This window comes from Macaca mulatta, chromosome 1, assembly GCF_049350105.2.
Source record: "Macaca mulatta isolate MMU2019108-1 chromosome 1, T2T-MMU8v2.0, whole genome shotgun sequence".
In the NCBI taxonomy this organism is placed as follows: Eukaryota; Metazoa; Chordata; class Mammalia; order Primates; family Cercopithecidae; genus Macaca; species Macaca mulatta.
Genome location: NC_133406.1, coordinates 162,678,318 through 162,693,307, shown reverse-complemented (window position 1 = coordinate 162,693,307; position 14,990 = coordinate 162,678,318). Strand labels below are relative to the sequence as shown.

General features: G+C 39.8%; 1 protein-coding gene across 11 annotated transcripts in view; it reads left to right on the top strand.

The window, feature by feature from the left end:
- Positions 1-13,971, top strand: part of MIGA1 (mitoguardin 1) — an 84,696-nt gene extending 70,725 nt beyond the window's left edge. For 5 of the 11 annotated variants that reach the window (XM_028832301.2, XM_028832310.2, XM_077953663.1 and 2 more), the window contains 7 exons: positions 135-207; positions 852-938; positions 2,064-2,162; positions 4,374-4,508; positions 6,272-6,325; positions 11,069-11,185; positions 13,032-13,971. In XM_028832301.2, the coding sequence (XP_028688134.1) occupies positions 135-207; positions 852-938; positions 2,064-2,162; positions 4,374-4,508; positions 6,272-6,325; positions 11,069-11,185; positions 13,032-13,250 (784 nt within the window). In that variant the 3' untranslated portion in view covers positions 13,251-13,971. Of the gene's footprint in view, positions 1-134; positions 208-851; positions 939-2,063; positions 2,163-4,373; positions 4,509-6,271; positions 6,326-7,810; positions 7,995-8,541; positions 8,967-11,068; positions 11,186-13,031 lie in introns of those variants that run through there. The other 6 variants (XM_077953676.1, XM_077953681.1, XM_077953682.1 and 3 more) reach the window with 3 other exon arrangements.
- Positions 13,972-14,990: the final 1,019 nt, after the last annotated feature.

Sequence of the window (14,990 nt, the reverse complement as noted above, 5' to 3'; positions counted from 1 at the left end):
TTACATGTTCTGTCAGTATTGAAAAAACATGTTTTATATTAAGGTCCTGAGGTTAAGCCTTGTTTGAATCCAAATTTATAGTAGGCTTGATCTTGAATGTAGTTTAACAATTGTCTCCCCTGTTTATTACATAGAACTGAAATGTTGGAGTGCCTAGGAGACAGTGATTTTCTTGCCAAACTTCACTGTATTCGACAGGCTTTTCAGGTATTTTTTTAACATTAAGTGACTTCACCCAGCCACTCATCCCTACCCTCATGCTGTAGAGTCCAGTGCAAATAAACAGGACAGCTCTTTGCTCTTGATTATCCCTGTTCCTAATGACAAACATAAAGTCCACTAAACTTATTTTTCCTCCCCACTACTTGCCTTCATTTGTTTCCATATTTCATTATCCTCTCCCACGACTTCCCAGGCCCACCACACTTTGTCAAAACAGGATATTTTGATACTTCAGGAGTGTAAAAATAGCTGCTTAAAATAAAAACCCTCTTTCTTATTATTAATTAGTATGTATTTGAGATTTGAGTCCGTTATAAAATTGATTTTCTAAAAAGAAAGTAAAAATATATTTGTTTTCTTATGTTTTGGGGCTATAGGAAATTTATTTGAGACTTTGTAATATTATGTTGAACAGAATTTAAATTCAAATTTAACTCCCTTTAATCTTTTGGCTATAGATAGTTTCAATAGTTTTTTATTTTAGGAAATGAGGACTTTCTCTGTGAGCTGCCTGTTGAAATAGTACCACATGCGGTGCACTGTTTTAGGATGATTTGTGCTATTAAGTTGAATGTCCATTCACATTCATTATAGGTCTCTTTTTTCTTTGGGGATGAATATTTTTTCAGGTAATTCTTTCAGAGTCAGCCAACAGGATATTCCTCGCTGAGAGTGGAAGGAAAATTTTATCAGCTTTAATTGTGAAAGCACGAAAGGTAAACTTGTTCTTTTGGCAAGTTTTTACCATTTACAAAAGTTGTTTTTACCCTTTGAACTGAATGTTAAGATGTTACATTTTTGATAGAAGAAAAAGTTTTTGTGGATAGTTGCAAAGTTTCCCATTTTAGAAATAAATAACCCAAAGGGCATTAAGTTATGCTCGGGTTGAACTATCTATAAAGTCCACACTATTTCAACCAAGTTGTTTCTCATAAATTATTTCCAATTTGCCATAAAGTCTGTAAATGTCATGGTGAGAATTATCATTAGAGGTGCTGCGATAGCCATCACTATTGTTATTACTAATGCCTCCTCTTTTATTCCCTCAATCCTGTTCAGGAAGAGGGTTACAGGAAATAGTGTAGGTCTCAGTACAATATAAATTGAACTGCCTCATCTTCATGTAGTAGAATGAGGCAGAAGCAATGACAAGAACTTCATTCAGACTGTAAGGAACCACCTTACTTTATGCAAGGTTTGTCCAGATGATGAGAAAACAAAACAGGCCTTCCTTGAGCCATTTGCACACCTAGCTTTCAGACTCAATCCCTTTGAACTTGAATTCTTTCATTTATATAATAGAATTGCATTTATATTACTTCATTTCAGAGGGTTTTTAGGATGATTAAATAAATTATAAATGGGAAAGCAACTTAAAGAATAAAGTGTTAAGAAGCATAAAATGCTAAGTATATGTAAGATGATACTATTAATACGTGCGATTCCCAATGTAAGTCTTGTGTTGCTTTCTTGGCCTTCTCATGACAGATAAACTCAGTGATTTGAACTAGGGTTCCTCCAAAAGAAGCAGAACTGCAACAAAAGCCTCACATAATGTCTGCTATAACCAGATTTTCATTTTAAGGACAGACCAAAATAGGCATACATATTTGAGTAATAAATAGTTTGCTTGTGACATTTTACTGACATTCTTTATCTTGGCTTCTGCAAAATGTTGCAACAGCAAAGTAGTAAACCAGATAAATGTGGCATACCTTTAAAATGTATTTTAGTTCAGTTACCTAGTAGAATTAAGATCCATCAGACTTTCTTGAAGAGTAACTTTCTTTGTAGCTTGTTATAAAGTTGAGTTTAGGGTTAAAATGTGTTTTCTTCTTCAGAATCCAAAGAAGTTTGAAGATGTTTTTGATGAAATGATCTATTTTTTAGAGCAGACCGATCACTGGGGTAGTACTGAAATGGAACTTGCTGCTAGAGGGGTAAGTTCAAGTTTTTTGTGATATTTATTTTTCTTAGTTATTTGCATGTAATTTTACATGAGTTGAGACTACTGTTTCATTGTCCTTGTTAAATACAGTAAAGCCACTTGTATAGTTGTGGGACATCTTTTTTTCTGACAAAGTCATAAACCACACTCCTTATACATTGGGGCAGTAGTTGTAAATTGTTTTCTAACAAGCCGTTTTTTGCTGTTGTTGGCTCCTTGCTTCCTTCCCTCCTGTCCTCCTTCCCTTGTTCCCTCTCTCCCTTCTCTCCAAAAGTCACTGGCAGACCCCTAGCAGGGCAGGAATGGTGGCCTATGCAAGGACAGCTTTGGGTGGTACAACAGCAGCAGCTCAGTAGGGCTGGGGAATTGACTGTATACACAGGACTGAACAAATAAGTATACTGAGAAAAATCAGAGCCAGCTTTTCCCTGTGAGAGAAGGGAGGTATAAAAAGCTGGGATTGGAATTGGAGCTGTCAGTGTGAGTTCACAGTTTAGAATATATATGTAGATACAGATATAGAAATAAATATAGGTCCGGATGTGGTGGCTCATCCCTGTAATCCCAGCACTTTGGGAGGCTGAGGCGGGCGGATCACCTGAGGTCAGGAGTTCGAGACCAACCTAGCCAACATGGCAAAACCTCGTCTCTACTGAAAATACAAAAATTAACTGGGCGTAGTGGCTCACGCCTGTAATCCCAACTACTCGGGAGGCTAAGGAATGAGAATTGCTTGAACCTGGGAGGTGGAGGTGGCAGTGAGCCGAGATCATGCCTCTGTACTCCAGCCTGGGTGACAGAAGGAGACTCTGTCTCAAAAAAATATATAGATATAGATATCGGCCAGGCATGGTGGCTCACTCCTGTAATCCCAGCACTTTGGGAAGCTGAGGCGGGCGGATTGTGAAGTCAGGAGTTTAAGACTAGCCTGACCAACATGGTGAAACCTGTCTCTACTAAAAATACAAAAATTAGCCAGGCATTGGGTGCATGCCTATAATCCCAGCACTTTAGGAAGCCGAGGCAGGTAGATCACTTGAGGCCAGGAGTTTGAGATCAGCCAGGCCGACGTGGTGAAACCATGTCTCCACTAAAAATACAAAAATTAGCCAGGCATGGTGGTGCATACCTGTAATCCCAGCTACTCAGGAGGCTGAGGCAAGAGAATCACTTGAACCCAGGAGGTGGGAGCTGCAGTAAGCCAAGATCGTGCCAGTGCACTCCAGCCTGGGCGACGGAGCAAGACTCTGTCTCAGAAGCTAAAGAAAAAAAAAATGAGTTTACAAGGAGCTGAAAGGCCTTCTAGGCAGAGAAAACAGTGAGTACAGCAAATACATGAAGACTTAATCTTTCCTTTTCTAGTGTTCCTTTATTCAGGAAATGGAATCAGCATCCATTTACTTCTGCAGGCCAGCAACCTGAGACTCACCCTTCACCTCTCCCTGATCCTCACCCACTTTATCATATTCATCTCTAAGTTTGTCAGTTTTAACTCATAAATGTCTTTCAGTTTCTTCAACTTTCCTCTCTTCCTGTCACCCCTCTTGGCCTAAGTACCTGTTGTCTTTTCTCTAGGCTACGTCAGTAGTCTTTATATTTCCTGATTCCCTGCTCACTCTTTTCCTCCCTGCATTTATTCTTTCCCCTCTCTGTTTCATTCCCCACATTTCTGCCAGAATGATACAGCACAATATACTTTTTCCTTTATTGTGCTTCACACAGTTCATAATTGGATATTTGCAGGATTATTTTGTTGCTGTTTTCCCCATTATACTCTAGGCATCTAATTTGCTTACTCTAGAAGTCTGAGCACCTGGTACAGTATGCAGTATGCAGAGTGTGTATGAATGAATGAAAGAGCAAGATGTTCATGATCTGGTGGGGAAGACAGGCACATATACCAGTAACTAAATAACAAGGTAGAATGAGCATCCTGGATGTTATAATAGAAGCATGAACAAAGGACTCCTAGAATAGAGGGGAGGAGAGATTATTTTCACCTCAGATGTAGGAAGGAGCAGCGATAATGTGAATCGTAATTTTTAGTGGTGAGCTTTCATATTTGTCTCTCCTTATATTTTTTATTTTTGAATAAGCTGATTAAAAAAAACCCCTGCTGTTATAAAACCATAAAGCCCTGGCTCAGATTTTATTTCAGCTCTATGTAATAATAATTTTTGTTTCAACTCATAATTTAATACAGGTGAAAAATCTAAATTTTTATGATGTTGTTCTGGATTTTATATTAATGGATTCCTTTGAAGATTTGGAAAACCCACCCACATCCATACAGAATGTAGTAAATAATCGATGGCTAAACTCATCCTTCAAAGAAACAGTAAGTGGTGGTTTACTTTTCTCAGCCTTTTAAGTTTGATTAAAAAGTGTGGCACATATACACCTTGGAATACTATGCAGCCATAAAAAAGGATGTGTTCATGTCCTTTGTAGGGACATGGATGCAGCTGGAAACCATCATTCTCAGCAAATTATCTCAAGAACAGAAAACCAAACACCGCATGTTCTCACTCATAGATGGACATTGAACAATGAGATCACTTGGACACAGGAAGGGGAACATCACACACCAGGGCCTGTTGAGCGGTGGGGGAAGTGGGGAGGGATAGCATTAGGAGATATACCTAATGTAAATGATGAGTTAATGGGTGCAGCACACCAACATGGCACATATATACATATGTAACAAAGTTGCACGTTGTACACATGTGCCCTAGAACATAAAGTATAAAAAAAAAAAGGAAAAAAAAGTGGTCAGCCAGGCGTGGTGGCTCACGCCTATAATCTCAGCACTTTGGGAGGCTGAGGCAGGTGGATCATTTGAGCTCAGGAGTTTGAGACCAGCCTGGGCAACATGGTGACACCTCGTCTCTACAAAAAAAAATACAAAAATTTGCCAGGTGCAGTGGTGCATGCCTCTAGTTTCAGTTACTCAGGAGGCTGAGGTGGGAGGTTCACTTGAGCCTTGGAGGCAGAGGTTGCAGTGAACCAAGATCACTCCTTTGCACTTCAGCCTAGGTGATGGGAGTGAAACCCTGTCTCAAAAAAAAAAAAAAAGAAGAATACTTTATTATTACACACAGAATATTTATTTGTGCATGTGAATTCTATATACACATATTTTCACTTTTTTCCTTTAAGGAACAGAACTTTAAAACTCTGAAAATGGAATCTTCTTTGTTCCAGAGTACAGTCTTTTTCCTTTAGTGGCTTTGTGTTTAATTTTTTTAATATTATTTTACTTTTTTTTTTGCCCTTACAACATACAACTTTGCTAATGTTTTAAAATTTAAATAATGAAATACCTTTGCATTAATATTTTCAAACAATGTGAGGACCCTGACTAGTTTTTTGTGTTTGTTTGTTTGTTTGTTTTGAGACAGAAGTCTCGCTCTGTCGCCAGGCTAGAGTGCAGTGGCGTGATCTCTGCTTACTTCAACCTCCGTCTCCCGGGTTCAAGCAATTCTCCTGCCTCAGCCTCCCGAGTGTCTGGGTCTACAGGCGTGCGCTACCATGCCCAGCTAATTTTGTTTTGCATTTTTAGTAGAGATGGGGTTTCACCATCTTGGCCAGGATGGTCTCCATCTCTTGACCTCGTGATCCACCCGCCTCAGCCTCCCGAAGTGCTGGGATTACAGGTGTGAGCCACCGCGCCCGGCCGACTAGTTCTTATTAGTAATGAATGTATTGAACGTTTTAGACCCATAAACTTGGAACTTTTTTTTTTTTTTTGAGACGTAGTCTTGCTCTGTCGCCCAGGCTGGTGTGCAGTGGCGTGATCTTGGCTCACTGCAAGCCCCGCTTCCCGGGTTCATGCCATTCTTCTGCCTCAGCTTCCCGAGTAGCTGAGACTACAGGCGCCCTCCACCATGCCTGGCTAATTTTTTGTATTTTTAGTAGAGACGGGGTCTCACCATGCTAGCCAGGATGGTCTCCATCTCCTGACCTCGTGATCCACCTGCCTCAGCCTCCCAAAGTGCTGGGATTACAAGCGTGAGCCACCACACTAGGCTGAACTTCTAATAAAAATGGAAATGTTTATATTGCTGTATATGAATCTTTCTTTTCTCTGCATGTATTTAGGCTGTGGCTTCAAGTTGTTGGTCGGTGCTGAAACAGAAAAGACAACAGATGAAGGTAAAATTCATTAAGACCTGAATTCCTTTGTTAAATCATTTAAGGATTCTGTCAAAGAAGCTTCTGAGTCACTTCTCTGGTGGGAATTGGCAGCTGTAGGAGGGGTAGGAGGGACTGTCCCTCAGGCTAGATGAGTGACTTACTGGTGGTGGGTTGGCTTCTTTTTTGAAGGCCTTCTTTCTCATCCTTAATATTTGATGTAGTTTCATATAGCAGTTATTGAGGCGTGCGTGGTATTTCAGCTAACTGGGAGAGGGGTTTAAAGTTGGAAACAGCTCTGATAAGTTTTAGGTTTTTGTTTTTTCTCTTAATGATATTATTATTATTATTATTTATTTATTTTTTTTTTTAAGACAGTCTGTTTCTGTCACCCTGGCTGGAGTGCAGTGGTGTGATCCTGGCTTACTGCAACCTTCGCCTTTCAAGTGATTCTCCTGCCTCAGCCTCCCGAGTAGCTGGGACTATAGGCGCCCGCCACCCCACCCAGCTAATTTTTGTATTTTTAGTAGAGACCGGGTTTCACCATGTTGGCTAGGCTGGTCTCAAACTTCTGACCTCAAGTGATCTGCCTGCCTCAGCCTCCCAAAGTGCTGGGATTACAGGCGTGAGCCACTGCACCTGGCCAGTATTTTTTACAGTTCTTTAATATAGTGGATTCCACTTAATTTAATCCAATTAAGAAATAAAGATTTGGCCGGGCGCGGTGGCTCAAGCCTGTAATCCCAGCACTTTGGGAGGCCGAGACGGGCGGATCACGAGGTCAGGAGATCGAGACCATCCTGGCTAACACGGTGAAACCCCATCTCTACTAAAAAATATAAAAAACTAGCCGGGCGAGGTGGCGGGCGCCTGTAGTCCCAGCTACTCGGGAGACTGAGGCAGGAGAATGGCGTGAACCCGGGAGGCGGAGCTTACAGTGAGCTGAGATCCGGCCACTGCACTCCAGCCTGGGCGACAGAGCGAGACTCCGTCTCAAAAAAAAAAAAAAAAAAAAAAAAAAAAAAAGAAATAAAGATTTGATTCTAATAGCTGCTTTATTCAATTTGGAGCCCCTACAAATAAAAAGTCTTAGAGTTTATATCCTGCCTCCATGCCTCACACCCTGTAACCTGTCTTACCTGCTAAGCATTGTTTTTCTCATACACTCCTAGTAGTAAAGGGCAGGGACTCTCAAGTGAGACTGTTGGGTTCAAATGCCACATACTAGCTATGTGACCTTAGGCAAGTTGCTTACCCTCTCTATGCCTCAGTTTCCTCATCTCTAAGAATAGTAATAGTATCTACCTCATAGTGTTTTGTTTTGTTTTGTTTTAGAGATAGGGTCTTGCTCTGTCATTCAGGCTGGAGTGCAGTGGCATGATCATAGCTCACTGCAGCCTCTAACTCCTGGGCTTAAGCAATCTTCCTGCCTCATCCTCCCTGAGTTGCTACGACTACAGGTGCACAGCACCATGCCTGGCTGATTTTTTATTTTTTTTTTTACAGATGGGGTCTTGCTATGTTGCCCAGGCTGGCCTCTAACTCCTGGCCTCAAGTGATCTTCCAGTCTCGGCCTCCCAAAGTGTTGGGATTACAGGCGTGAGCCACTGTGCCTAGCCCTCATAGGGTTTTTGAAGATTCAATATGAAGTGCTTAGAACAGTGCTTGGCATAGTGCAGTAAACAAGTATTGACAATTACAACATTATTATTTGCCCAAGGATATACAGTATTTTATCACATCCATATTTTCCAATCTTATAACTTTGAGACAGTATTGCCAGTTGCAGTGATTTTAAAGTATGGTCCTCACAGCATCTTCAGAATGTGCTGTTAGAAATGATTCTGGAGCCCCTATATTTGGATAATTCTTATTTAAAATGATTCCAGAGACCCATATTTTAAGCAAGTTTCCTTAATGATGATGATGAACTCTAACGTTAGGACTAGGAACAGACTTGTAGATGTGGGTTTGATTCTCACACTAACTAGCATGATTACAGTAAGTTACTGACCATCAGCTGACCCTCAGTTTTCCCATGTGCAAAACGGTGTTAATGCCTACTTAATAGGACTGTGGTAAGGATGAAAGCAATATCAACCAGCTTAATTTAAACATTAAACATTTAAAGAGTTTAGTAAGTGGTAGTTATAATAATAATGATATTATTAACATGTCTAACTTTATTTTTCTACTTCTTAGAATAAATATTGTACTTTTTTTTCTTTTTGAGACAGAGTCACTCTGTCGCCCAGGCTGGAGTGCAATGGCACGATCTCAGCTCGCTACAACCTCCACCTTCCAGGTTCAAGCGATTCTTCTGCCTCAGCCTCTCAAGTAGCTGGGATTACAGGCGCCCGCCACCATGCCTGGTTAATTTGTATATTTTTGATAGAGACGGGGTTTCATCATGTTGGCCAGGCAAGTCTCAAACTCCCGACCTCAAGTCATCCACCTGCCTTGGCCTCCCAAAGTGCTGGGATTTCAGGCCTGAGCCAGTGTGCCCGACCTAAGTCTACTTTCTATATCCATAGATACCTATATGTCTCACCTCTTGGGAACTATCTTCTATACCTGAAATGCCAAATTCCCTCTGTACTAAAATAAATCTTACCCATCATTGAGCTCAGCTCACATAATTCCTTGCTAAAGTTTATCTAGTCTGCTTCAGCCCACACTAAGTTCCCACTTCTCTGACCTCATAATACACTTCAAGTCTGTATGGTATTTAGAACTTTACTATATGTAGAACATAACTTTTTGGCCCTCACTAACTAGCTGTGTGTGAATTAGGGCAGTTTATTTAACCCCTCTCCAATATCACTTTTCACATGTTTAAAATGATGTTAACATGACATACTTTTGAAGGAATGTTTTAGTAAATTAAATAGAAACTAGCACATTTTCTAGAATATAATGGGTACTCATTAAATGGTAACTGCTGCTATCTTATATTTTAAAAATGAGGTTTAGGCCCAGCACAGTGGCTCTTGCATGTAATCCTAGCACTTTGGGAGGCCAGAGTGGGTGGATCACCTGAAGTCAGAGTTCGAGACCAGCCTGGCCAACATGGCGAAACCCCGTCTCTACTAAAAATACAAAAATTAGCTGGGCATGGTGGTGCACGCTTGCAATCCCAGCTACTCAGGAGGCTGAGGCAGGAGAATTGCTTGAACCTAGGAGGCAGAGGTTGCAGTGAGCCAAGATGGTGCCACTGCACTCCAGCCTGGGTGACAGAGTGAGACTCCATCTCAGAAAAAAAAAAGAAAAGAAAATGAGGTTTAGAAGATTGTCTTGGAGACTGTAAAATAGAAAATAACCCCCCCAGGAGACAGAATCTTAAGGCGTAGTTTTCTCTCGTCAGTGCTGTATAACAAATCCCACAGTGTGTTACTTAACAAGGGAAATTCAAAAAGTTATAAATATAAACTTAGAGTTTCCTAAAACACAGCTATATGAAGTGATACTTCACAGGAAGAGGCAATTACACAATTAAATACTTAAATGATATAGGGTTCCTTAATTAAAAGTTAGGATTCTAGTAAGAGTAGCTTAATCATTTTACTAGTTGTTGTTGTTGTTGTTTTTTGTCAGTTAATATAATTAAGTGATTGAGTTGGGCTTTTAATAGCTAAAACTATGATAGTCTTATCATAAAACTTATACAACTAAGGAACACTGTAGCATTCTTGTTGTTGCCTGGTTGCAAAGCTGATATGATTGCCTTTTTTTTTTTTGAGACAGAGTCTTATTTTGTCACCCAGGCTGGAGTACAGTGGTATTATCTTGGCTCACTGCACCCTCCAACTCCTGGGCTCAAATGATCCTCCCACCTCAGCCTCCTAAGTAGCTGGGACTGTAGGTACACACCACCACGCACGCCTGGCTAACTTTTGTATTTTTTGCAAAGACGATTTCACCATGTTGTCCAGGCTGGTCTCGAACTCCTAGGGTCAAGTGATCCACTTGCCTTGGCCTCCCAAAAGTGTTGGGATTATAGGCATAAGCCACCATGCCTGGCTGGATAGCTTTTTTATGAAGCATTTTTATGAGGTAAAAACAACTTTTAAGGGCGGGATATGGCAGCTCATGCCTGTAATCCCAGCACTTTGGGAGGCCACGTAGGGAGGATTGCTTGAGCCCAGGAGTTCAAGACCAGCCTGAGCAACATAGTGAGACCTGTTTCTACTAAAAACAGAAAAAATTAGCCAGGAGGGGTGGCATGCATGTGTGGTTCCAGCTACCTGGGATTTTGAGGTGGGAGGATCGCTCAAGCTTGGGAAGGTGAGGCTGCAGTGAGCCATGACTGCACCAGTGCTCTTCACCCTGGGCTACAGAGTGAGACCCTGTCTCAAAAAAACAAACAACAAATAAAGAAATGTGTGTCAGCACATATTAAACTATTGACTAGGATATGAAAACTATAAACTAGTTTATATAAAACACTCTATGACTCTAAAGGTTTCTTGTAACCTTATTAACTTTCTTAATAGCATGGCTGATGATTGACTCTTGGTTTGCCCTCAAAAACAGTAGTCATGAGCCTTGCACTGTAGTGTGCACCTGTAGTCCCCACTGCTCAGGAAGCTAAAGCAGGGGGATTGCGTGAGGCCAGGAGTTTGGTGTTGCTAGACTCTGGTCTAAAAAGCAAATTTTCTTAAACTCCCACTGGTCATATAATGAATAGCAACTTCAGTTTCTGTACTAGAGAAAGCAAATAACAAGAAGGTAGAAATAACTTGATTCTCCTTTACTTCCCAACAGATCCCAGATGGATTTTTTGCCCATTTTTATGCCATTTGTGAACACATCAGTCCTGTCCTAGCCTGGGGCTTTTTGGGTCCTAGAAATTCTCTCTATGATTTATGTTGCTTTTTTAAGGTATGTTCAGTCATTGAGTAATTTCTCTTTTTTTTCTAAATCAAAGAGGAGATACGGTTTTATTCTGTTTTGTTTTGCTTTTGTAGAAGAACAGCTGTTATTTAAGAGTAAATTTATAAAAGTCACCTAAATTCAGCATTTAAATGCCAGTATTAACTATTTTTGGCATTTTATAATACCACTATTATTATAATGGACCAGTATTTTATAGATTTGTGCTTTATTGTGGAGTAGGCTCAGCATATCCATTCACCTTATCAATTCCCTAATGCAAGGGATACCCAAGCTTGAGCAACACAGTGAGACCTGTTTCTACTAAAAATAGAAAAAATTAGCCAGGAGGGGTGGCATGCATGTGTGGTTCCAGCTACCTGGGATTTTGAGGTGGGAGGATCGCTCAAGCTTGGGAAGGTGAGGCTGCAGTGAGCCATGACTGTATGAATTTGAAAGTCTGGATGTTTTATTGTACCATTCTTTTTTTTAAATTATGTTTATGTGCTATCAAGGTAATATTTTTATAAATGGTTTAGAAAATGTTTATTTTACTCTCATTCAGAACACATTGGTTTTTGTAGTTTACTTGACCACCCAAATGTAAGGTATGTGTTTTAGGGATTGGGAATTAAGTCTGTCATCAGTGAGCATTCTGACTTGGGGCAAATCATTCTTTGATGTTCCTTTTCTTTATCTATAAAATGAGGGGACCTAACAGGTTGATTGCTAATGACCCTTTCAGATATAAAATCTAGTGAATCAGCCGGGCGCGGTGGCTCACACCTGTAATCCCAGCACTTTGGGAGGCCGAGGCGGGCGGATCCCAAGGTCAGGAGATGGAGACCATCCTGGCTAACACAGTGAAACCCCGTCTCTACTAAAAATACAAAAAATTAGCGGGGCGTGGTGGCGGGCACCTGTAGTCCCAGCTACTCGGGAAGCTGAAGCAGGAGAATGGCGTGAACCCGGGAGGCGGAGCTTGCAGTGAGCCGAGATCGCTCCACCGCACTCCAGCCTGGGCGACAGAGCGAGACTCCGTCTCAAACAAACAAACAAACAAAAATCTAGTGAATCAGTGAAGTGTGTCTTCTTAGTACTTCTTAATAACGTTTGGAAGATACGTTATTAAGAAAGAAGACAAATTAAATATTCCTGGTTTTCACTCTTTGAAATTACTTTTTTTTCTATTATGGTGACATAACAGCTGAGACTTAATACTTAGTAGCAGGCAGTTTGCTTACAGTGAGTTTCAGTGTATATAATAACTTACTGAAATGAAATATCCTTCAGGATCTACCACTGATTTGAGACCTGAAATGTTCTTTGTTTTTCATGTGCCTTAAGGGTTTTTCTTGTACAAAAAAAGCACATTTAAAATTATAATGTATTATTTTATTATTATTTATTTAAAACTATTACTAGAATAGTTTATTTTTCTGTCTTAGAGTAGAGGCAATGCTCAAAGGTCACATTGAAGGAAAAGGACTATAACCCCTTACATTTAAACAGTGCTTTAGAGTTTACAGGCACTTCTTATAGATTATCTTTTTAAAATGTTTCCCCACCTCTTCATGGTATCACATAGGTTATCTTTTTTGATCATCATGTCATCCCTGAGTAGTAAGTAGGATGGGTGGTATTAGCCCTATTTCACAGAAAAAGACAATGAGCCCCAAAAAAGGAAAGGTTAAATCACTTGTGCAAGGCCCCTTTTCTAATGAGATATGAAACTAGCACTGGAAGTCAGGTCTTCTGATTCCTGATTCAATGCTCATTATAATATTAGAAGCTTTTTCAATGTAACATACCTTTGGTCTAATAAATGCCAATTTGTTTTGTGTTCATTTTCCAGAATCAAGTTCTTTTATTTCTCAAAGACATTTTTGACTTTGAGAAGGTGCGCTATTCAAGCACAGAGACGCTAGCTGAAGACCTCATGCAGTTACTCATTCGCCGCACTGAGCTTCTAATGGCCTATCTTGAAGCAGATGCCCTGAGGCATACGAGTAGTTGTCTAAGTAGTCATGGTCATGTTATGTCCACTGGGCTACTGGAAGCCAAAGTACAATAAGTACCGTAAGAATCCTGCAATTTGAGTGTGCTATGAAATATTTTAAGGTAACTATTGATTTTGTAACATATATTACAGAACCAACAGAATTGGTGCATGTGGATTCAGGAGGAAAAAAAAATCTAGTAAAAAATGAGCAACTGTACTGTATTTATACAGAAGTTCTGTCGTTGAATTCCTGTGTAGTGTAGTCATAGTGGCTTTTTGCACTTATTAGGTAATAATCAAAATTGTGAAATGTATCTTTTACAAAAATATTGCTTGAATTGAAGCCAATATTTGGGAGTTAATTGGTTTGTCTTCTTGAAGCTGTCATTCTCAAAAGCTCTGTTTTTATGTTTTGCACCTTTAAAATGTACACTTTAGCCAAGATCTTTGTGGCCCACACATGAAAGAATATATTACTCCTAGTGTCAGTATATTTAACTTTGCCTAGAAACATATTTTTAATTATAAAGTTATTTGTTTAATCAAGTTTAGGCAGTAACGATGTTTAACATGTACTGCATACATTATTACTTGTGCATTTGCTTATGTATTTGAATCAAAGAAATTGTAATCACTGAATATTGTTATAGACTATTTAAATGGGCCACTTGTAGTGGCTCATGCCTGTAATACTTCGGGGGGCTGAGGCAGGAGGGTAGTTTGAAGCTAGGAGGTTGAGACTAGCCTGGACAACATGAGGAGACACCTGTCTCTACAAAAAAATAAAAATAAATTAGCTGGTATCAAGCAGAGTTCCATGGAAATATTAAAATTTAAAAGTAAAAATAAAAATAGGCCGGGCTTGGTGGTTCATGCCTGTAATCCTAGCACTTTGGGAGGCCAAGGTGGGCGGATCACCTGAGGTCAGATGTTCGAGACCAGCCTCACCAATATGGTGAAACCCCGTCTCTACTAAAAATACAAAAATTAGCCAGGTGTGGTAGCGGGCGCCTGTAGTCCCAGCTACTAGGGAGGCTGAGACAGGAGTATTGCTTGAACCCAGGAAGTGGAGGTTGCAGTGAGCCGAGATCGCACTACTGCACTCCAGCCTGGGCAACAAAGTAAGACTCCATCTCAAAAAATAAATAATTTAATTAAATTAGTTGGGTGTAGTGGCATGTGTCTGTGGTCCCAGCTACTTGGGAGGCTGAGGTGGGAGGATCACTTGAGTCCAGAAGGTCAAGGCTGTCATGAGCCATGATTGCACCACTGCACTCCATCCTGGGTGACAGCAGTACCCTATCTCAAAAGTGAATAAATAAAACAAATAAAACATTTAAATGAATTGACACTGAGAAATTTACAATTTATAAATTTATATTAACTGTAGTTTCCAAAATATGTTACTGTTGGTCCTGTAAGTTACAAAGAGACTGAAGAACTTTCTTTTTATACATTAGAGCATTTTTCCCTGGAATGAATATTAATTAAAAAGATAGCATTTATTAATTAATAAAGGCAATTTAAAATTTAGTGTTATTTGAAGACTGTCAACATCTGAAGGTATGAAACTTGGTACAGTAAAATAATTTCTCCTTTCTCCTACAAAACTTCCTTTTAGTTATTCCCACAGAAAACTCAGCCCAGTGGGAATTTGTCATATTATGCCCATGTTTTTAAAATATTCATATTTTGAATCTTACTGACGTTTTAAAGAAGGGTTTTTTCCTCCCTTGAATGTAAAGCAAAACTATTTTTAATCATGTGGAAGTATATATTTCATGTTCATTATGATAAATCTACAAACGAATT